General features: G+C 44.8%; 1 protein-coding gene across 1 annotated transcript in view; it reads left to right on the forward strand.

Annotated features, from left to right (window-relative positions):
• The window catches only part of ATG2A (autophagy related 2A), a 2,561,659-nt gene that overhangs the window by 243,168 nt on the left and 2,296,016 nt on the right, over positions 1-22,475 (forward strand). Inside the window, exon 6 of the mRNA XM_085625535.1 lies at positions 20,596-20,766. Coding sequence (XP_085481661.1) covers positions 20,596-20,766 — 171 coding nt within the window. The remainder of the gene's footprint in view (positions 1-20,595; positions 20,767-22,475) is intronic.

Genomic DNA, 22,475 nt, shown 5'->3' on the forward strand with positions numbered 1-22,475 from the left:
GAGGTTCTTATAGCGCTGGAAGAATTAGTAACCGTGATTGAACAACTCCCGACGAGGAAAGCCTCTGGTTCTGACGGTCTCCCGACTGAAATCTACCTGGCATACAAGATCTGACTGGCCCTAAGACTACTCACTTTGTTCTCAGAGGCATTTGACTCCGGGCCCCTCCCTCAATCTGAGTGTCAGGCCTTATTAGTAGTATTTGCCTTAATGCGACTGAGACCCCACCAGTGTGCATTCATACCGCTCGCTATTGCTCATCAACAATGATGTGAAAATCCTGGGTAACCTATTGGTACTACGCATTCAAAAACACCTCACAGCATTGGTCCATATGGACCAATGCAGCTTCATACCCAGTTGTAACACACTGCTGAACCTTTGGGGGTTATTCCATGTAAAGGACCAAGCCACACACAAGGAGGGCACCCTGGTCCTTCTCTTAATGGTCAATCTGGTCTTATCTGTTCTGTTCCTCTATACCTCATGCCATGCATATCGTAAGGCACTATGAAACTTGTTCCCAAGGCTCGAGGCGATGCGGCCACCCACCTGGCTGACACCCGCTCTGACGATCCTGTGAGAAGCGGAAATGTTTGAATATCTGGGGGTGCACATCTACAGAGACTAAACTGTGCTCTACCACAATAACTTAGGTTGTGCGCTCACTGATCAAACACCGACAGTCTATGTTCTATTGGTGTGCTCTACAACGGTTGAAAATGGGCTATCACTGATCACTATTGTCAAGATTCTACTGTTACCCAAGGGACCTCCACTATTTTCTTCCCTAACTCTGCTGTTACTGATAATATTCTTCAGAGACAAGAACATGTTACTCTGGCAGCTGATCTGACGATCATGGAGACAACTGGTGGTGCTCGCCATGCTGGAAAGACAAATTGAGTCTGGGGGCCTGGGACTCCCATCTATGACACCTTCTAACTAGCTGGGCAGCTGCAGTGGCTGTTGAGCTGGCTGGCGCCAGGAGGTGTTGGTATGCTAGAGTTGGTGCACACAAAGGAACCCTCTATGTGGCAGTTGTGGGGACTGCCCGACTACGTGACGCAGCCCCCAGGGAGATACGAGTAGCGAGGAGATGTTGGCATTGATACATCAAATAGGCCTGGCTGCGCATGCCATATACTCCAAAGATCCCACTTTGGCCCAACCCGTGCTTCATTGCATTTAAGGAACACCACAACCACTACATGTGGACAGACCCTGGGGTGCTCACGGTGAGAAACCGGTTTTCCAAGAGCACCTTACACACTTATGACACCTTGGCAGTTAGTTTAGAATTGGAGACGGGCTATTTCCTTACACACTATGTGCTCCTGGAAGTGCTTGGAAATACATGAGGCAAAGGAAAGATTGAGCCTTTCACTGACCACATATTACTCACTTTCCTCACACAGGGGTCGAAGGGAGGTCCATCATGGTCCTGTATGCGCCAATATCTACTAGACTACATAAAGGCCTTGATTCGCTCAAACAGAAATGGGAAGTATTGCTTGGCACAGTGAATGAGACCAGATACTTAAATACACCAAAAGCGTAACCAGGTACCCCCACTTCAAATACACCCAATTTAACTATTTACACTGAACGTACTTGATGGCACAATAGGTGGCAAAGATATTCTGTGGCTCCACGGGCACCTGCCCATACTGCCTAGTGCCCTGTGCAGATTTCATGCTGATGGTATGGACCTGCAATGCAGTTGTGCTCTACTGGTTCCACATAATGACCCCATTGCTAACGTTCACGGGCAGACAAATTACTCCATAACGACATAACAATATAACGACTTCCCTATTACCTCACCCACTGAAACACAGACACACAACCAAATTCATAGACTTGGGGCTAGTCCTGGCCAAGAGCGCCATAGCTGGCGTGGAAATTGCAAACCCCCCAGACATCATGCAGTGGCTGAAGGACATTGAGAAATGGACTAGGGCCAAGACGGAGGTGATCTGACATATAATAGGTGGACAGACCGGCATCACTGGTCTTGCTTGACGTCTGGGATACCCTCCTGGACGCAGTAAAGACTAAAACAGATGAGAACCGCCTTAGGGGATCCAATCATGGTGCTCACTCTCGCACTTTACCACCTGCTCCATGGGCTGCGACCAATCCTGACGATTCTGCATTTGGGGACTTACCTAGTGTGGTAGCTCCACTTGGGACACACACCGGACCAAACTTCGTAATACACGCCAGTATTCCCACCCTGCGCATGCTGGTATCTCTGCATCCCTTAATGTGATTAGCACCCCTTCCCCCATTCGCAACCCCAATCCCCGCAACACCACAATATACATTCTGTCAAGTGTTATGCCTGATCATTGTTGGTACTATAGTTTTGCTGTTTGTGTCACGGCTGGCCATGGTGGAATGTACATAGCTCCTGTTGAGCAAAATATTTTATGCCTAATGACAAACACATGTTTTTGAAAAGATTGATTCAGGTACTGCGGTATGAGATGGGACAACTACTGCAAGTGTATATTCATCCCAGGCGTATGAGATGTATGAGCACTGAGCAATGTAAAATGGTCAGAAACATCAACAACAAAAACAAGCATTTGCAATGAAATAGGTCTCGCATTATTAAAGTTTGAGCTATTGGCATTGCTAAATAATGCAACACCAATAGCTCAAACTTTAATTATGCGAGACCTATTGCATTGCAAAGTCTTGTTGTGTTTGCAAACGTAAAAACCCAGGCAAGCCATTCAGTGTAATGAAGGGCGGGTGGGTCGGGCTAACTGGCCATCGAGTAGCTGCCAGCGGGGCCCTGGGAGTGAACGTGCTGTAGCAGAGCAGCAGGGCCCCCCAGCCTTCTCATAAATGCAGCCGGCGATGATCTGGGATAATGTATTGATCCTGGGTACCAGCGCATGATGGATGCTGTGCCAGGCACAGAGATGCTCTGAAATTGGCCAAGTCGTGTTGTCATTGCAGAAGTTAAGTAGCAATGCTGGGTAAGAAATGAATTTCTATACTCTTAGAGATTATTTTGTTGCCTAATCAATCATATTTAGCCGCTGGATAATGCCTATGCGATCAATAGTTTCCATTAGCTCTTATTTGGAAAGCAAAATGAGAAAAGCTAGCTACTTTCATTCTTTGACTACTAACTTCGCGGTGAATTACCCTGGCTCAATTTGAATTAGTGAAAGTTTCATTTCCATGGCGGATCACTTCTTTGGACTTTATCTCTTCAAGGGCGCTTGAGGCAGGCCTGTTTAAGCATCGCTTCTTGAAAAGGGCAGTGACAAGGATGCTGTTTACGATGCCAGCTCTGTGATCTCAAATATGCCACATGGACACAATGCCAGCCAGCTGCCAGGCCGCCCGCAGCAGGCTCTGCTTTCAACAGGAGGCAGGGTGGTGAATTTCATTTTCTGCTCTTTGTCAAATAAAAACACTTTTGCCCTGCTTCACTCTGATCTCAAATTCCATTTCCCTTGCATAATTTTAAAAATCAATGAATACACACCATTAACAAAAGGTGTTTATCGCACAATCTTACTCAAGAGAATAATTAATGTAATACTAGCATATGTAAACCAGCATTACAATGTATGCAGGAAACGGTGCAGTAGATTTAACCAGTCACAATGGAAGCCCAAAATGCTGGTACGGGAGGGCTGAATTTACAGCCGCGGCAGTGCCGCCCGGGGCTCTCCGAGCCCAGGTAGGCTAAGCTTGCCGAGGGTAGGTTTGCCTCTCCACACCCTCCGCCTCCAGCTATTGCAAAGACTGCTGGCGAGCATAGACGACATTTTTCAAATAACTCAAAATCCTGGTGCAACTCCTGGGGCAGTTTGGCCGCAACATTAGAATGGCTTTCACCCCTACAGATCTTTCCTGCGTATGCTTTTTTTTAAGCTTGTTTGTACAGTGCTCTTATGACCTGAGTTAAGCAAAAACACTTAAAATGGAAAAACGCAATTGTAAATATCCCCTACGTGCCATGGGGTAGATAGATGTGTGCGTGTATTTGTGTATGAATCCTCTGGGCTTTGCAGGGGTGTGCTCGCAGGAGTTTTGCAAGCGACCGACACGTTTCCTGCCTTATGCAATAAGTGACGAAGCCGGTGGTGTAGGAAGCTGGCTGTTGTATGTATTCATCTAGCGCACTGTATTTCCGGTGCACAGCACAGGCCAGCGTTTCCAGAGGACTTTTGTTAAAACCCCAACAGGTTAAGGACTGCACCCCCGCAGACTCCCTTCGTACATGTGGTAGAGGCACTTGGCGCCCGACCTCCATCATAAAACATCCATTCGGCATCAGTGCGAGTGCAGGGGCACAACATGTATCTTATTTTAATCTTGTGTCAGAGCGCACAGTAAACGTATGCTTTTATAGTTGCCATCACCTCAGTGTATGCAAGCGACTAAACCATCCGCCTTTAAAAGTGTAGCTATGATCCTCGTAGTGTGAAAAACCGTTCCATCATGAACTTTACCTTGAAGTGCAGCGGGCTTTTTTTTTCCTAACTAAAATTGTCGCTTCACGCCACGGTCATGGCCTCCGAGGAGTGACGCAATGACTTTGAAGGGAATAACTGCAGTGGTCCTTGGTGTGGTATTTTACCTGGAATGACCCTCCCAGCACACCCCCCTGTCCCTCCTTAATTACTCTGAATTCCCAAAGCAAACACGCTGCTCATTGTGCCGCAGATATCGCGTGCTGCAAACAGCCCCCTCCCCTGTGGAATGTCTTTGACCCGAATGATGGGTTCCTCTGAATAGAAAAAAAAGCGATTGCGAAAGCGATGGCTAACGTAAAAAAAAAAAAAATCACGCCCGCAGGTGGTGTGCGCATGCGCCACTGCGAGCCATATGCGTTTTTCAATTATCGCGTCCATGTCTGGGCACGATAATTGATAACATATGGGCTTTAGTGCGCGTAACAGACACCAATAGGCCATGGGCCCGCCTTTGGCCTATTGCGTGCTCTGTTTTAAAAGAACACGCACACAAAGCCCAATAGCGGAACCCAAAAGGAAAAGCACACGCACGAGCGTGTGCAATTCCAGGGTTCGTTTTCAAACACTGGAAAAAGGGCTCTTGCCTGCGCGAGCACTGCTTCGCAGTGCAACGAAGGGCGCGAGCACTAAAAAGAATAAGAATGAACTCCTGATCACTTAACTGAAAACCATAATGCATCAGCCTGCGGACTCCAGCTTGGATTATTTTCTTTCTCGCATCGTATTCAGAGCTGTAGTTGGAGTCTCCATTTTAGTAACTGTCACACCAGGAAAAAGATTTTCTGCACTTCAATCAAGAATTTACTGTACTGAAGAAAATCAACATCTGCTAAACTCATCTCATGCAAAAAGATTTTTTGGATGTTTCTGCAACCATGTAATCCTACAATCACAGCTTCCAGGCTATTTGAAGGCTGAGGATGAAAAACAAAGTATCTTCAGTCTGTCCTGTTTCGTTTGTCATAACCCTATCCCCATCAGTTTTGTAATCTGTGTCTTCGTGAAGTTAAGTTGGAAGAAAGCTTTTTAAGCGTGTCAGCATTTGAAGTATAAATGGACTATCTATAACCGTTATGAATGTAGAATGGCTTACTGCACGACCGTGGAGTAAAATGACGAAGACAAGATTGCTTTGGTGGCGTATGTGTACATTGATGCCGAAGAGGACTCATATAATCCTTCAGGCATATGTATCTGGAGGAGGAAGTGCAATTTTTTGATGAGGAGTGTACTGAACAAGAGCTTGTATCAGAAAGAAACCAAACCACACAAGTACCAAGACTCCACACAAGGTTAGAAAACCAGCTTTATTGAAAGAGGCTCCCTCTGAACACACACCACAAATGCAATGGACCGAGCAGATTCACTTTTTAACAAGGACAACATTAGCAAACCCTTTAAAATCAACTGTTTCAGAGAAAAGGGTTTAGTGGAAACAAAGGTTGTGAAAGAGATCAAATGCACAACTAGCTTCTGCTGCATCCAAGCTTTATATATATTCTCCTGATCACAAACCACCTATCTGGGGATGGCTAAAGAATTACCCTGTTGAGTGAAGAACAGTAACCAAGGACAAATGGGTATTGTGAACAACACAGCTTTTCTACTTAATAAACCACACACCCAACCCCAAATGTACTGCTACAAAAGCATAGGATCATGAGACCATATACCATTACAGCTAAAACAGAGATTGGTTGACTGTTAAGAAAGAGAGCTGTAGAAGAGGTGCTGTTACATCAGAGGAGTTAGAGAATGTAGTCCATGTGTTTTCTAATACCAAACAGAGATGGCACAGCGTGACCCATATTAGATCTATTGATATTAAATCCCTTCCTGCAAACAATTAATTTCAAGATGGTGACATTGCAGGAGGTGATCCCACATCTACAAGAAGGTAGAACATTCAACCTGTATGATGCTTTCTTTCAAATCCTGATGTTTCAAGCTCGCCACAAGTGCTTTCACTTTACAGTATATGCAAAGCATTTTTCAATTCAGTTTTTGGCAAAAATATGCACCTACTATGTCCACCAAATGTCTTGCAGTTATGGCAGCTGTCCTTCACTGCCAACGAGTTTGTTTAGTCATATGTAAATAATTAGGTTGTCAGTCAGCCAAAAGTCTTTATTCGGCTGTATACCAGCCATAAAAGAGTGCATCATAAAAAACATTTCAGACAAAATTACAAATAAAAATACAGACATCTAAAAATAAATCCATGACAGTAGCAGTTTCAGTTATCAAAATGTCAATATCATATGCAGTTAATGCCACAAAGAAACATCTTAAAACCTGAGCACAAAATATAAATGAGATCATAAAATCATTTTCCAACAATGTCCCATAGCCAAACAGAGGAGATGTACCTGTAGATCATAAGACGGGTAAATTCATCTTTTAAAAGCTGGAGGTGATATAATGCAGCCCGACACTTTCTTATATTTAAGAATTTTAAAGAGTGTTAAAAAGGAACGCCTTGTATTGGTATAAAGTTTCCAAAAAAACATAAAATGTAAGGTGCTCTGAACTGACTCTTGAGTCACATGGGCATAGGTCCAGTTTGGCATCACAATATACATTGCGTGGATATGAGACCAAAAAATGTGAGATGCCAAACCTGAACCTTAGAAGATAAAACAGTTTGGCGTGTGTGAAGTAGAAAGAAAGGTAAGGCTCAATACCTGGAGTACACACTAACAGTGAGTGTTCTAAAATCCTCTTTTTTTGCCATCTCCAGATTTCCTCTGGTCAAGTGAGTGTGTTTAAAAATCTCTTTTCAGCTTTACTTTTGGTATCTTGGCAATACTCCCTGGATTGTAAAAACAACCAGCCAACCCCATGGTCTCGAACTGGCCTTTTATATAGCTAAGCCAGGGTATTTTTTTCATGCACTTCATTTTTAAACAATCTAAGATGACCGCACGATTTAAGACTGCTTCTTCTTTTGCCCAGATGTTATGCCACAGTAATATTGGGGCCAAGTTTATTCGGAAGGAGAAGGGAATCAAGCCAAGTTCACTATGGCAAATAGTGGCGGCAGTACTTTTAGGGACTGTCAACAGACGATTCATTAACATATTCTCAGCTCTTTGTAAACCCTCTGCATCACAAAAACCCCAGGCTCCAGCGCCATACAAGGTGACAGCGCATGTGCGGGCTTTATAAATATTAATAATTGGGTTAATGGGTTTTGAGCCTTATTTGTAACTAAATCTAAAAATTGCCTCCAGATTTTGATTAAAACCACTAATCCTTAATTCTAATAGATGATGCCATGTAATTTTTGGTCAATGAGAATTCCCAAATAAGAAAAGGTGGGCACGTATGACTATTTTTCATTATTTATAAAATACGTTTTTAAGTTGGTGGGGGATTTACCCACCACCATAGTATAAGATTTCCCTACATTTGTCTTCAGGCCAAGATCATTCATAAAATCATTAAATCTGGTTAAAAGCCTCTGCAGCCCCACCCCAGTCCTGGACATTAAAACACAGTCGTGTGCATATAACAATGCAGGTAGCAGCCTGCGGCCTATCAGGGGAGTATCCACATTCCCCAGTTTGATATAGCTTTTTAGATCATTTATATACAGGCAAAATAAAAAAGGTGCAAGAACGCGAACCTTGGCGAACCCCGCAATTCATTTTTATCGGGTCTGTAAGTTCGCCACCTGCTCCATATCAGACTCTCCCCGTCACATCTTGGTACATATCTGCTAAAAAATGCACAATGCGTGGTTCAATGCCCATATTCAACATCTTTTCCCAAAGCCTTCCTCTCTGCACCCAGTCAAAAGCAGACGTCAAGTCCATGAAACCATGATTAGGAGATCCAGGCTTGGCTATATTTACCTATGACCAAGTGCAGATTGAGGCATTGTTCAACTGTGCCCAAGGCTCTCCTGAAGCCATATTGAATATCTGAGAACTTCCCGCTATCCGTTACCCAGGCCTCCAACCGCTCTAGTATTACTCTGCCCATTAACTTACTGGTACAATCAATTAAAGATATGGGCCTATAACATTTAGGGTCCGACCTGTCTCCTTTTTCAAAGATGGGAACTATTATCACAGTTCTTCAGGAATCAGAGGGGCCCTGGAACATGTAACAACTTAGAATGTTTGTTAACAAGGGAAGCCACAGAGGTGGGTTGGCTAAAAACAGGTCCGTAGGGACACCATCTGGGCCAGAGGCCTTATTCTTCACTGTCTGAATTAGGGCCCTTTCTGCCTCATCTAGTGTCAGGTGTGCCAGAGTTGATACCCCATAGTTAAGTTTGGCACTAGGGTGAGGTTCACTATCATGTTTGTATAGACCAGAGGAGTGTTCTACCCAGGTTTCAGGCATTATTGTGGCATCAATATTACCATTGTCGGAACTGTTAAAATAGTCCAGGTTGACAATTTGCCAGAATAGTCTAGAATCTTTACTCTGGCACGCTGCATGAAGTTGTTCCCAAGCTTCTTGTCTAATTTCTAACTTGCGTCTCTCTAGCACCTGTTTATATTCAACACGTGCCTGTTTAACCTTCAATTTATCGTGAGGTCTTGCCTTTAATGTCTCAATTAATTTATTATAAAAATGTGTACAGTCTCAGTTATTGCCGCAAAATATGTTAACATGGCTGGAGGGTTTATGCTATCTTCCAAACAGTCTAAGACTTGTCCCAAATTAGATGTTATAATCTGGCGTAAAACAAGATCGGGGTTTATGGTGGACCACTTACGTAGTAACCCCTTATTTTTAACATAAGTTAATGGTGCATGATATAACAGGTGTAGTTTGGTCATCAGTTTGAATCTCTAGCTCCAGTGATAAAGTGTAATGGTCACTAAAACAGACTTTATGTATGGTAAAAATCGCAGCTTGCGGATTAAAATAGTTGGAAAAAGCGATAAAATCAGTTAAGGTACCTTTGCCTCTCCCAACATATGAGACTAGTTCAATGCCATCTGTTTTAATAAGGTCAAGAGTAAGCGAAATAGAGAAGTTTGACAATAAAGAGTTAAAAATATTCCCTGAGGGATGTTGATAAAAATGGCAACCACCTTCACTGCCCCCTTGCACTAAATAACATGCAGACTGTTTTGATAGGGGGCATAATTTACAATTGAAGTCACCCCCCCAAAGGACTTCAAAATCCATATCTATCTCCTGAATGTGTTTACACAGTGTATTTTCCAGTTCTTGGGCAATATCGGTATTTTTAATATTGAAATTATTGTGATAAAAGTTAACAAGAATCAGAGTCACATTTCTTCTAAAAAAGGATGTTAATAATCTGAAAATGTGGTGAATGAAGCTGAGTCTTACCTATTCTACCAGACAATGTCGTTGAAATCAAGGTAAGTAATCCTCCCTTGGCATGACCAACTAAGGCTATGTTAGCTGGTGTGTGAATAGAAACATAACCATTAATATATGCGGGCTCTCTCATCCAAGTTTCTTGCAAGCATATAATGCTATATTTTTCAATGAAAGCGACCCATTGTTCGGATTTTAACTTATTTGATAAGTCCGCAATGTTCCAAAAGAGTCTCCCGTAGACATTTGTACTATTGTAGCTACCAAGCGCTCCCTCTGTACAATGGACAGTTGGCTCACAACCATCCTGAGACACCATAGCCATGTCAGATATTTCCAAAGGTTGAGCCAGCTCTCCTTGTAACTTGACATTAGAAGGAAGTAGTGATGACTCCATTGGAGCAGAAGAATTAAAGCTAACTACCGGGAGCGCGACAGGAGATGATAAATTGCCCATACCACACGCGTGAACATCAGGCAATGTGTGTTTTAAGTAGTGCTTATTTGGTCTAGCACCACCAATGGCCGAAGAGTTTAGTCAGTCCACATAATCTAGGGGTGAAAACCGGTTAGAGGTTGGAATTACAAAATCATGCAAAGTTTTAGCTGCTATAGGTACAGGTCCATGTCCCATATATGCTTGTGGCTTGTAAAAGTAACCCAATGGTACTGGTTCAATGGGACCACTCACATTATTACGCCATAAGGGCCTGTCCATGAGACAACGAACTAGTGACCTATTCCAAAATTTACAACAATGCAATCACCTGACTCTGTTTTAGTCTTTGTACCCACCCAGGAAACCCGTTCAACGTTATTTACATTGTAATACAACTCATCGGTTTTTGACCGGTCCGCTGCTTTCGCCAGCCAATGTACAGTTTTAGTCTTTAACTTGTTCCAATCTTCTTCCTTATTGGGTGTCAGAATGGCACATTCTTAAGGACAATTACATAAGGAGTAGCTTCGGGGGGAAGATGGAGAGTTCTCTCATTTTTCCAGAAACCAGCTAAGCAATTATTACGTTGTCTGTCAACAAGTTTGGACCCACCATTCTCCATTTACCCAGATGTTATATCTGGCTGACCACCAACCAACGCACGGGCTTCATTTATCTACGACTTGGCCGAACGTGTTAAGGTATCAATAGTGTTGACAAGACAGTCTTTTGCAGGTGGTACCAAGGACGGAGAGGCTGCGTAAGGTACATCAAGATTAGGGGTTGAATTACATACAGTACTCGGACCAGGAGTTAATTTGGAAAGACTTGAGCCAATTAATATTTTTAGTGACACATCAATACTGTTCAACACCCCTAAGAATGGTTCCAAAAGCGACTTCATAACTACCTCCAGTGAGCCAATGAGAGGTATAAGCAGCGGTGAATCCTCTAAAGGCTCGTTATCTTTAGCCCCTGCAACAAGTTCGGAGTCTAAACCCCTTGCTGACCTCCTTATAGTGGGTCCCAGAGTTTTTTTCCGAGTTGCCGGGGGCATTGCATCTTTTTTGGGCTTGCCGCATGCCCTCGATTTTTTGGACGGTGGTGGGCAGACGGTGTCTAAAAACCCCCCTTGTTGAGTGACACTGGTATTGTTTAAATTTCTTCGTGATTCAGGACCATTAAGTGCCGTGGCTTGGTCAGTGTTCTTCTGGTGATCACCATCACCTGTGCACTCCGGCACGTAATCAGGCTCTGCCTCCAGTAATGTACCAGTGTGTAGTGCTCGTTTTGTGACCCCTAGTCTCTCCTCCACAGACTCAATCTCACTAGTAATAGCTCCCATTGCAGGTTGCATTGAGGTGCCAACGCCGCCCATACAGGATAGTTGTATCACAAAAATAGCGTCCTGGGAGCCATAAAGGGCTATACAATAAAAATTCACTTTTCCTAGAGTGTTGACTATTGAAAAAAAGTGGCTTCCGTGGGATCACCTCTGATACAGGAGTTACATATACAATAGGTAATATGCCAGACACTTTCAGTGGCAGGGCGCTCAGGTTATCCATTTACGCTCCTCCATAGTTTGCCATATGCCAGATGCTTTAAAAGACTGTTTTTGAGGTTCGGATGTGGTCTCTTACCTCTGTGATGGCTGCTTGAGGACGGAACCCCACATCCCGGATACAGCAGAACTTCCAATCAATTGCAGTGTCTGTCCACCTTTGTCGACGAGCAACATGAATAATGTGTCCTTCCTGCAGCCGCAGTCTGGTACGAGGTCCCAATCCTCCCATCTGGCTCACCAAAATGTTGCCTGTGTTTGAATTCCTTAGTAAAACAGAAGGCAAAAGGGGTTTGTCAAAACAGGAACAGTGTAGTTCAATTAAACAATTCAGCCAGGAGAACAGTTACAGGCACGAGGTCTGAGGACTGTTTCAATTTACATTGGGTTTGCGTTAGTCTTTTACAATATTTTTACATCAAGACATATACTCATCTAGAGTCCAATATATGGTGAGGAATGTTGGTTGATGCCTTCGAGTCAAAAATGAATGGTTAAAAGTTACAACAGGTGGGTCTCGACCTTGTGTGGATACAGTGTGGCCAGCGGTGAATGTGTCCAAATGTCCGGCATGAGGAGTGCTTGATCACTAGGTTCTGATTGGCTATGTGTCCCTAACTCGTGGAATCTGACTTTATAGTGTTTGTTTTTTTTAAAGCACCCGGACCCCTTTTGGTACGTGTGCTTTTTTTAGGGAAATCTCCCCTGATCATTGTGATGTTGCTGCATCTATCTGAGGGCTTGATCAAGAGTTTCCTGCCTGCGTGTTTGCCTGCCAACTATGCACCCTCCCACCTGGGACCTTAATCCGTGTTCTTGGACCTATGTGTTGAGGCAGATGTGGAGTTTAGGACAGGGGATTTTATTAATAAGGACGATAGTTCATTTTGTTTTACAAACAAATCAATATCAACATACCCAAAGGTCTTGAGGGAGTAATCTCTCAAGCTCCTGGCGGCTCGACGTAGGATGCTGTGACAATCAAGATCCTGGGCAAGAGGAAGGTCCCGGAAGTGGTTGCGGAGTCCGAGAAGCCTTTCACACTCTAACTCATCGAGCCATTGAGGTAAGTCCCACCACAAGAAGGAGTTAAAGCATGCTTCGACTTTACCTTGTCTGTCGGCCCACGAGGGAGCGTTACTCGATGGATGGCTCCGCTGTTGAGCCAGTGCCTGGGCTGTCTCAGCACCTCTCAGAGTTACCAGGATACAGAGCAACCCCGCCCAATTGAGAGAATTTTATGAGGCTACACACCTTATATTTGGGTGGCCTGTTTACTTTTCCCCATGGGTTTGGGATGGACCCCTACTCTATCCACGTCAGCAGCTCCGGTGCCACTCAGGTTCCAGGGATCCAGAGATGGATCCGGATTGGCGCCGATCATGCCATGCCACCTCCCGGCCTTACTAAGGCAACCTCTCAGGCATTCTGATACACTAGTCCTGACGATGATCCCATAACCGTTGTTGGAGATTGAAACGTCGTTGACATCTTAACTCCAACTGTTATTCATGAATTATGTGGAGTACAAGATGTTCTTTTAATTGCGACTATTGTTATTTTTGTATCACCACAAAGTCACCTTGCAGTTATATGGCTGAGGTCAGGAAATCTGCTGATTTCCAGAACCCCATCACTTCCTGTCCACTTCATGATACTGTATGTTTTTCCTGTTTATCGAATATGTAAATAAATTTAAATGCCTTCCATTTGGACAGTAATATATCCAACCCTGATTGTAGTTTTGTGGTAATGGTTATGTATTTTTCTTGGAAGGGACCGTTGTCTCTAATGACAACATGTCAACATTCCCTTGCGCAGGTCCCGGGGCCGACACTCCCGGCACCCACCAGCCAGCGGAGTCTTCCCCATTTACATCCCTGACTCTGACACTGAGGCGTGTGGCCCGACACCAACTCCAGAGCTGACTGCAGCTATGCTTTCCAGACCGTAGCTTGAGCCCTCTTCTCCTGGGTTGGGACTTTGGGGGGTGGGGGGTTGCTGGACCCTGAAGAATACCAGCTTTATGATACCAGCATGGACTGGTGTGAGGATTTGGTGGATGCCAGCGGACTGTATACCTCTCCAGATACTGGCATGCTTCCTCCCCCCCCCCCCACCCCCTTCGGTGGTAGTCACTGTTGTCTTGATGGAAGTGCTTCAGCCGGGAGTGTCCCCTTCAGAACTTTCTCCCATTTAACAAAGCACTTAGTGATGTCATGCTTGGGACATGGTCCAAGTTTAACACAGGGGCTTCTGAGAGCAGGACAATTGCCCACCACACTACTCTAAGGTATCCCAAATTCCTCACAGAACACCCTACCCCAGACCGTTTGGTGGTCCAAGCCTCCACTTCCAACGCATATCTTAGCGCATTCCAACTGCATCCCTGGATTGGGAATCCAAGACGCTGGACAACTAAGGCAAGAAATGTTTTCTTCCATCAGCCTGGCATTGAGGTTGGTGGGATACGGTTCAGCAGGTGCTGCCCAGAGAAGGCCGGAGCTGTGCTCCCCCAGGCTGTTGCCAACAGGAGGGATGCTGCTAAGTTCACCATTAGATTTAGACTGGACACAACTGTTTCGCTAGTCAGAGCGATTTCATAGACAGTGGCCCTGCCAAGTCATGCCTGGTTGAGGACTACTGGTTCTTTCGTGGATGTTCAAACATCACTCACGGACATGCCCTTTGGTGACTCCTGTCTCTTCGGAGACAAGGTGGATTTGGTGCTCGAGCGCTTTAAGGATAGCAAGGCTACAGGCATGTTTCTCCTCTTCCCCCCCCCCTCCCCCCCCCCCCCCAGAAGCCGCAGCCTTCAAACTCTCCTAGTCTGCCAGTTTACCATCATGGGCACCCAATGGACGGCAGGGTTATCCATCACCTGCCCCACTGGCAGTCCATAACATCGGACAGGTGGTTTTGCCATTTGTCTGAAGGATCTACTCCCTCCCCTTTGAGGCTACACCTCCCTCCATGCCACCTACTTATTACAGGCCAACTGAGGACCACTATCCCTTCTCCGCCAGAAAGTGATGACTTGTTTGGTCAAAGGAACCATAATAGAGAGTGCCCACGCCAAAAGTGGGTTGCGGTAGCTATTCCCCCTACTTTCTGGTGCCCAAGAAGGACCGAGGCCTTTATCCTATCTTCGAATTACGCTCACTTGATTTCTTCCTCAAGAAGGAAAAGTTTGAAATGCTCACTCTTGCTCAGGTTGTGTCTGCTCTGGACTCAGGAGACTGCATGGTAGCGTTGGACTTGCAGGACGCATGCTTCCACATTCCTGTTGTGCTTTCCCTCATATGTTACCTGTGGTTCACGGTGCGCCACAAGCACTTTCAGTTCATGTGCTCCCCTTTGTCCCCACCAGCACCCCTCCGGTGTTCACCAAGGTGATGGTAGTGGTTGTATCTCATCCGCGGAGATCAGGGATGCCAGTCTTCCCCTGTCTCGATGACTGGCTGTTGAAGGCGGGGTCGACCCAGGCTGTCATCTCGCACCTCCAGACTACAGTCAACCTTCTGCATTCACTGGGGTTCACTATCAATGTGCCAAGGTCACCACTGACTCCATCTCAGACTCTTCCTTTTATTGGAGCTGTTCTAGACAGGGTGTAGTTTTAGGTCTATGCTCCCGAATAGCGAGTCCAGAATATTCATGCTATGATACCGATGTGTCAGCCTTTATCTTGGATTTTGGTGGGACTGACTCTGAGGTTGCTAGGCCTCATGGCCTTCTGCATCCTCCTGGTGACCCACATCAGTTGGCATTTGCGAGCTGTACAGTAGGACGTGAAGTTCCAGTGGGCGCTGCATCAGGGCAGTCTCTCCCACATGGTCCAGATCTCGGAGGGAACTGCAGTGGTGGTTCACGAACCACTATTGAGACTGCAGCAGGCGCATTTCCCTTCCTCAATCAGATCTGACAGAAGTGACAGATGTGTCACTCCTGGGTTGGGGAGGCCACCTGGAAGAGGTGGATATCAGAGGTCTCTGGTCTCTGGCAGAATTCAGATTCAAAATCAACTTGTTGGAGCTCCGAGCTATCCAGTGGGTTTTAAAGGCATTTCTACCCTCCTTTAAAGGAAGGCTAGTGCAGGTGTTCACGGGCAACACCACCGCCATGTGGTAATGCAACAAACAGGGCGGGTTGGGGTCATGGACCCTTTGTCAAGAGGTCCTGCATCTCTGGACATGGCTGGAACATCAGGGCATTTTTCTGTTGGTTCAACATCTGACTGGCTCTCTGAGCGCCAGAGCTTACGAACTCAGCCGAAAATGCCTAGCTGATCATGGATGGCTTCTCCATCCGGAGGTGGTGCAAGGTCTCTTTTAGCAGTGAGGAGAGCCTTGGTTAGATCTGTTTGTCACCGACAGTGTCAGCAGTTCTGCGTGATGGAGTTTCCAAGGTGCCTGTCGCTTAGGGACGCTTTTTGTATCGAGTGGCGTTCAGGCCCCCTTTACACCTGCCTGCCCATACTACTCCTGACCTGAAATGACCGGGCCCAACTTATGCTTGTGGGCCCGGACTTGGAATGGGAGTCTTTATCTTAAGTTGTTGAGCATGGCCATCAGTCCTCCAATCAGGTAGCCCCTTTGGGAGGATCTTCTGTCGCAGCAGCAGGGGAGGTTTGTCCACCCAAACCTGTCAACGCTCTGCCTTCTTGCGTGGAGTTTGAGCAGCAACAGTTGACTGCTTTCGAGCCTCCGTCAAGACAGTTTATGGCTGCAGTTGGGAAAAATGTGTGGCATGTTGTACAGGGTGGATGAACTCAGCCGTTGGTGGCGTCGCCATCATGAAGTGGTGCAAGGTCTCTTTCTGCAGCGGGGAGAGCCTTTGTTAGATCTGTTTGCCTCCAAAGAGAGCACGCAATGTTAGCAGTTTTGCGCGTTTGAGTTTCCAAGGCGGTTCTCGCTCTGCACCGCTTTTTGTCTCGAGTGGAGCACAGGCCTCCTGTACGCCTTTCCATCCATACCACTCCTGTCCATAGTGCTCAAAAAGACCAAGAGCAACCGGGTCCAAGTCATCCTTGTGGCTCCGGACTTAGCACGGAGAGTTTGATATCCCGAGCTTCAGCAGATAAGCATCGATCCTCCGATCAGGCTGCCCATTCGGGAGGATATTCTGAACCGTCTCCTTGAGAGAAGATTGAGCGACAACAGTTGCTAGCTTTTGACCTTCCTCCTGAAGTCTGCAAAGTTATTCTGACAGCCAGGCATCCCTCCACCAGGTCGGTATACGCCTGCCGATGGCCAATATTCTGTAAATATTGTATAGAATGGTGTGTTGACCACCTGCGTGCCTCCCTCTCTGACATTCTTCTGTTCATTCTTTCTTTGGCCCAACAGGGCTCTGCTCTGGGCTCTCTGAAGGGTTGCAAAAAATCAACATGGGGGGGAGATAGAAGCGTTTGTAATGATCACTCTTCTCCCAGTAATGTAACTTATCTTAATTAAACGAGAGTGACCTTACAGGTTTTGCGGTGTCCTGGCATTTCAGTTTTTTTACCCGAAACCCTCAACCAATATTTGCTACTGGTCATGTTAAGCGGTCACCACTATAGTGTAGTATCAGGTGGTATCATCATTGGGTTTTGCACCTAGGTACTCGCTTCTCTACGCAAGTACTGCCTCCTTTTGAGGGAAAGGTCTGGTGGGATCCATAAAAAAAAAAAAAAAAGTTAAAAGTGCCTCCTGTATCTAATAAACCGCTTTTAATGTGTGTGTAGTATACAGGGGTAAGATAAAAAGTAAGGTGGTGATGCTCTGGGGATGTGTAAAATATCCTGAGTATCATATTTGTGAGGTCAACCAGTTTCGGCCTTGATTGCCCTGACGGTCCAATCCTTCGTCAGGACTGATTTGTGAGATCGACAGATCCCTTGTAATGATTTTCTTAGACTTGTAAGTAACTTCCTACGTGTCTTCTCACCGATTAAATTTATTGTGTGTCTACGGCTTACACTTAGCCTGTAGTACATTGGAGAAAAACAAAGAGAGCACGGTTAGATACCCGTTATGTCTTGTGTCATTTTGTGCATAATTGTTTAGCCATCTTATGTTTTTCAAGGTACTTGCAAATTGAGATAAGAATACAAAAATAAAAAGGAGGAATTCAATTTACGATGTGACGTGTTTTGTGATGAGTAGAAAGGGACCACTGGATTCCTTATCTGCTAGTCACACTTTTGACAAATTAGTATATACGTCATGATGTGGGGGAAGAGAGATCAAAAACATTTTGAAGTACTTTTTTACCTGATCGTGATTCATTATTTACTAAATAGTATCTACAGTGTGGGGAAAGGAAGAGAACAGTCACATTTATTTGTACTTTTTACCTTAATGCGATTCACTATTCACCTCGTAAGTCATGGATAGGAAGAGGGTATCATGACTACCTGAAAAAGAGAGCAAGATCACAAATGCTCTATTTTATAGCCTCAATAATTAAGTTATCACCTTGGGGACATTCTCCCTGTTCATCTATGGATAATTGGGACTGATTGATGTGTTCTGAAATTGTACTACTTTGCGAGGGAACTATATTGTGCTTAGTACAAAAAAGTTTTAGATTTCTTTACTCCGATCTTGTGATGGTTACCATGTCCTTGTACATGTGTTAAAATCAATCATTTAACTCAATGGATTTCCTTATGAATAAAGGAGGGACACTAGTTTGTTTCTTTCTTATTTACCGACCTTGTTATTTGTGGCGCTTCCTGCATGCAGGTGTTAATGTACCCTCGTTTTTTAATGGATGTGCTTTTGTCCCTGTGTCTTTGGTAATGGATAGGGGTGTGGGAATTGCGATTGGTGCGGGTGTGAGGCTATGCCTAAGGTGTTATTATTGCGTTAAGCCTCTATACATTTGATATCGCATAGTTAAAAAAAGCGAGGTAAGCGGGGAGCGAAGGGGAGTAGGTGCAGGGATGTGTTATCCCCAGCTGCACTTGTTGCCGATAGTCCCTCAGCGTCTACACCTAGAGTCCTCATCTGACCTGGACGGTGGGCGCGTTGATGCTGTCTTGGGGTTTTTAAACCCTATGTCATTGTCGCAAAATAAACATAGAAGAGTAGTAAATGTTATTTAAACTTGAAATATGGGCTTCCCAATATTTGTTATCTTATTCAGTGTTCAAAACATAGGAAGCTTATTTTCTTTTTTTTTACACATACGACATACATAGGTTTGTAGGTAGGTAGGTAGGTAGCCAGGCTATTCTTTTTTTCATCTTGAAGAAATTCAGTGAACTGTTTGGGAGGGTGGGTTCCAAGGTGGGTCTTTTATTTATATTTTTGGGTGTGAGATGTTATCGCTCATCTGCCTGTTAATTCAATTCACTCGTAGATCGTGCGGGGCAGCGCGCACTGTCAAGGTGGTGACGCAGGTCAAAATATCTTCATTTTGAAGTCTTTTTATTCCAAGAGAGCTTCTCTATTCTGGTTTCTGGCTAGCTTATTGCATCTCTTTTTGATTTTATCAAGATATTTCCTTTATTGCAATTTTTGGTCAGGTCTTGTGCTTGGTCTTTGTAGTCTCTAGAAGCTGTTTATTGGATACAGAAGGTATTTTTAACCTTTCCTTCACAGAGATCTCGCCAGTACTTTCTCTCGAAAGGAGGCGGTACACACCTAGGGAAGCGAGTGCCTAGGTACAAAACCCAATGAGGACACCGCCTGTTACACCATCATGGTGACCACTTAACACCTCTCTTTTGGCCCTGCCTTTCTACAGTTGCCAGATCAACCGTCACTTTTCAAATCTCCTATTGTACTTAGATTCTAGTAGGGCCTTACACATTTGTGTCCCCCCTCACCATTTATCATGCCCCATTTGAATCTTAATTTGGTTCTCACCTATTTGATGTGTGCACCTTTTGAGCCACTGCACAATTGCCCCCTCTGGCTGTTTACTATCAAAACATCCTTCTTAGTGGCAATAACTTCTGCCAGGAGGGTGAGCGAATTGCAGGCTCTATCCTCTCAATATGTTTACCTGACCATCTTCCTGGACAAGGTAGTGCTCGCACTAGGTCTTTTTGTTTGCACAGAGTGGTGACACCTTTCTATTTAGGGCAATCTGTCACCTTGCCCACCTTTTATGCTCCTCCACATCCTTCTAAGGAGGAAAAGCAACTCCATTGTCTGTACCCAAAAAGAGCATTACTGTTCTACCTTGATCGCACTGAAGAGTTCTGGATGGATGACCAACTCTTTGTAGTGTACTTTGGAGAGAAGAAGGGTTGTACTCTACACAAAAGGACCATCTTTCATTGGATTATCTTCTGCATAAAACTTTGTTACGCTTTGGCAAAGAAACAACCTCCTGAACGTCTTGTCCACCAGAGCTAAAGCTGTAACTGCTGCATTAGCCTGTGGAGTTCAACTCCTAGGCACCGGCTAGGCTTCACCGTGGGCTTCCTTGCACGTTTACCAAACACTGATGCCGACTGTCCACCAGAAACAGCCTTACCAAAGGTAAGTAAGTTATTAGCGCTGTCAAATTCTGCACTTTTTAATATCATTGCATTGTGTTTTTTAGTATTGCTTATGCAAATGTTCCTATATATTAATGAATCACAACTGCCTGACACCTTAAAAGTAATTGGTGGTAAACATATGTGAACCCACTCCACCCTCAGTCCTGTCCCGATAACTTTTAATTCCTGCTTTGTACTGGATTATTTGTGATACCTGTTTTGAGACTGTGAATTTTACCCATGGTTGAACTTTGTGAGTTTTATATTAATGTTTGTTTTCATTTCCCCCTAGAAGGTGGAGTCCTCGTCAGGCTCAATCTTGGATGAACCCTCACTGTTTACAGAATCTCAAAGCCGAATTACAGAGAACGCCCCCTCTGGTCTCGTCCAAATTGGCAGCTGCTCTGGCTACACAGAAATGAAAATTAAACTGAAGCAAAATGAAGTGTTTCCTGGTCCAAAGGTCAGTGTTCGCATGGCCCTACAGCAATCAACTAACTGAGTTTATTCATAACCTTTTGTTTGGAGCATGCCTTCATATGGAGATTTGTGTGCAGTATGTTCCAGGGACAATTGCATGTTTCAGCTAAACAGCTTGACATTGCCAGAGAAGATCTACTAGATGTACATGTATTAATGAGCGCTAGACTATACCTAGGGAAATTTCATGATTTATAGGACTGGATATGAGGAGCGGAAGGGTATGGAATATGTGGATGGCTGCCAGAAGTCATATCGGCAAACTGGGTAGGATTGGGAACATGAGCTTTCAACTGTTTAATGAAGCCCAATGTCTGAGGCCAGCTGTACACCAGTTCTTCACCTTTAAAAAAACCAAAAAAACTTTTAAACAATGTGCAGGCTTGCTTGCACTGCTCCTCAGAACTTGAAAGGCTGCAACACTTCCCATTCCGGCACAAATTGTTGAATGGCCCATTGTCCAATACAGAATTATATTGAGTCAGCCCAAAATGAGCAATGACTGTGCCTTCTCCTATCCCAGCATTAAATATGACATGGAGGCCTCAACTCGAGAAATGCTGCACCTGAACCTCAAAGTTCACACTTGTCTTTGCAGACAGGTATGGGAGGTGGTGAGGGCCATCAAGGGTGTTTTACTTAACCTTTTAACAGCATAGCTTTTAGCACAGCAGGCAAAATTGAATTTAATTTATGCTAGGAATTCTAATACAAGAAATAAAATCCTGATGTTTCTTTGGGGCCGTTGCTCCATACCTCAAGCATTCCCCATCTGCTGGGCCACCTTTTCTTGTATTAGGAGAGTTGTTTTTGTCACAGAAAGCTGTAGCTCTTTAACTGAGGAGAAAGTGGACTAGTCAGTTCATTTGTACCATCTAGTGACTGCCAATGAAAAGCAGAGTGGGTACAGTGCCTGTTGCCCATTATGTTCCGGGTGCAAGTGTTGTTAACGTGAAGGAGGCTTTTCTGCAGTTACTGGGACCAATTAAAGGTGAGAACCAGTCAGGCAAGAAGTGCACTTACATGACAGGCAACACTAGTAAGTAAGCTCAGAACTGTTGATGCAAAAAAGGAGTGCTGGGAGGGCAGCTAGATGACGCATTGGACATCAAAGAGTTTGCATTCCAGTTTTATGAAAGTGCACCCACATTCTTATTTTCCTCACCCCCCAGCATCAGAAACCCCTCCATCTATCAGTTCACCCCTCAATTTCTTCTTGATATCTCAGGAAAGGGGATATGCAAGGCCTGCAGTGTACTTTGTTTCCTACAAGTGTAACAAATAATTTAGAGCAGAATATGGAAAGCAAGCACTGGGAACGCAGTTATACCAATCACTCTTTTCTGGAGACCAAGTGGGACATAAGCACAAATTGTGCCACTCTTCTTTCCTGTAAATGCTGTGATTGGTGTTATGGTGGTCACAGGACTACTGCAGTTGATGCTAATGGTGACCCTTTATATAATGCACACCCATCAAACTGAGTCACGAGGTAGGTGACCCCTCCTCTCAGTGATAGTGCGCATGAGCATCAACACCATTGTCAACACCATTGTTAGATTGTTTTTTTCCCCCCATCGGGTTCGGACGTGAATTGCTGCGCTCCGGTTCGAGACAGTTTCTCGGGTTTCCCTCAGTGCGCAATCCACTTACCCTCAACGGTATTGTTTTTGATCGCGTATTCCCTTTCTC

Source organism: Triturus cristatus, chromosome 9 (genome assembly GCF_964204655.1).
Source record: "Triturus cristatus chromosome 9, aTriCri1.1, whole genome shotgun sequence".
In the NCBI taxonomy this organism is placed as follows: Eukaryota; Metazoa; Chordata; class Amphibia; order Caudata; family Salamandridae; genus Triturus; species Triturus cristatus.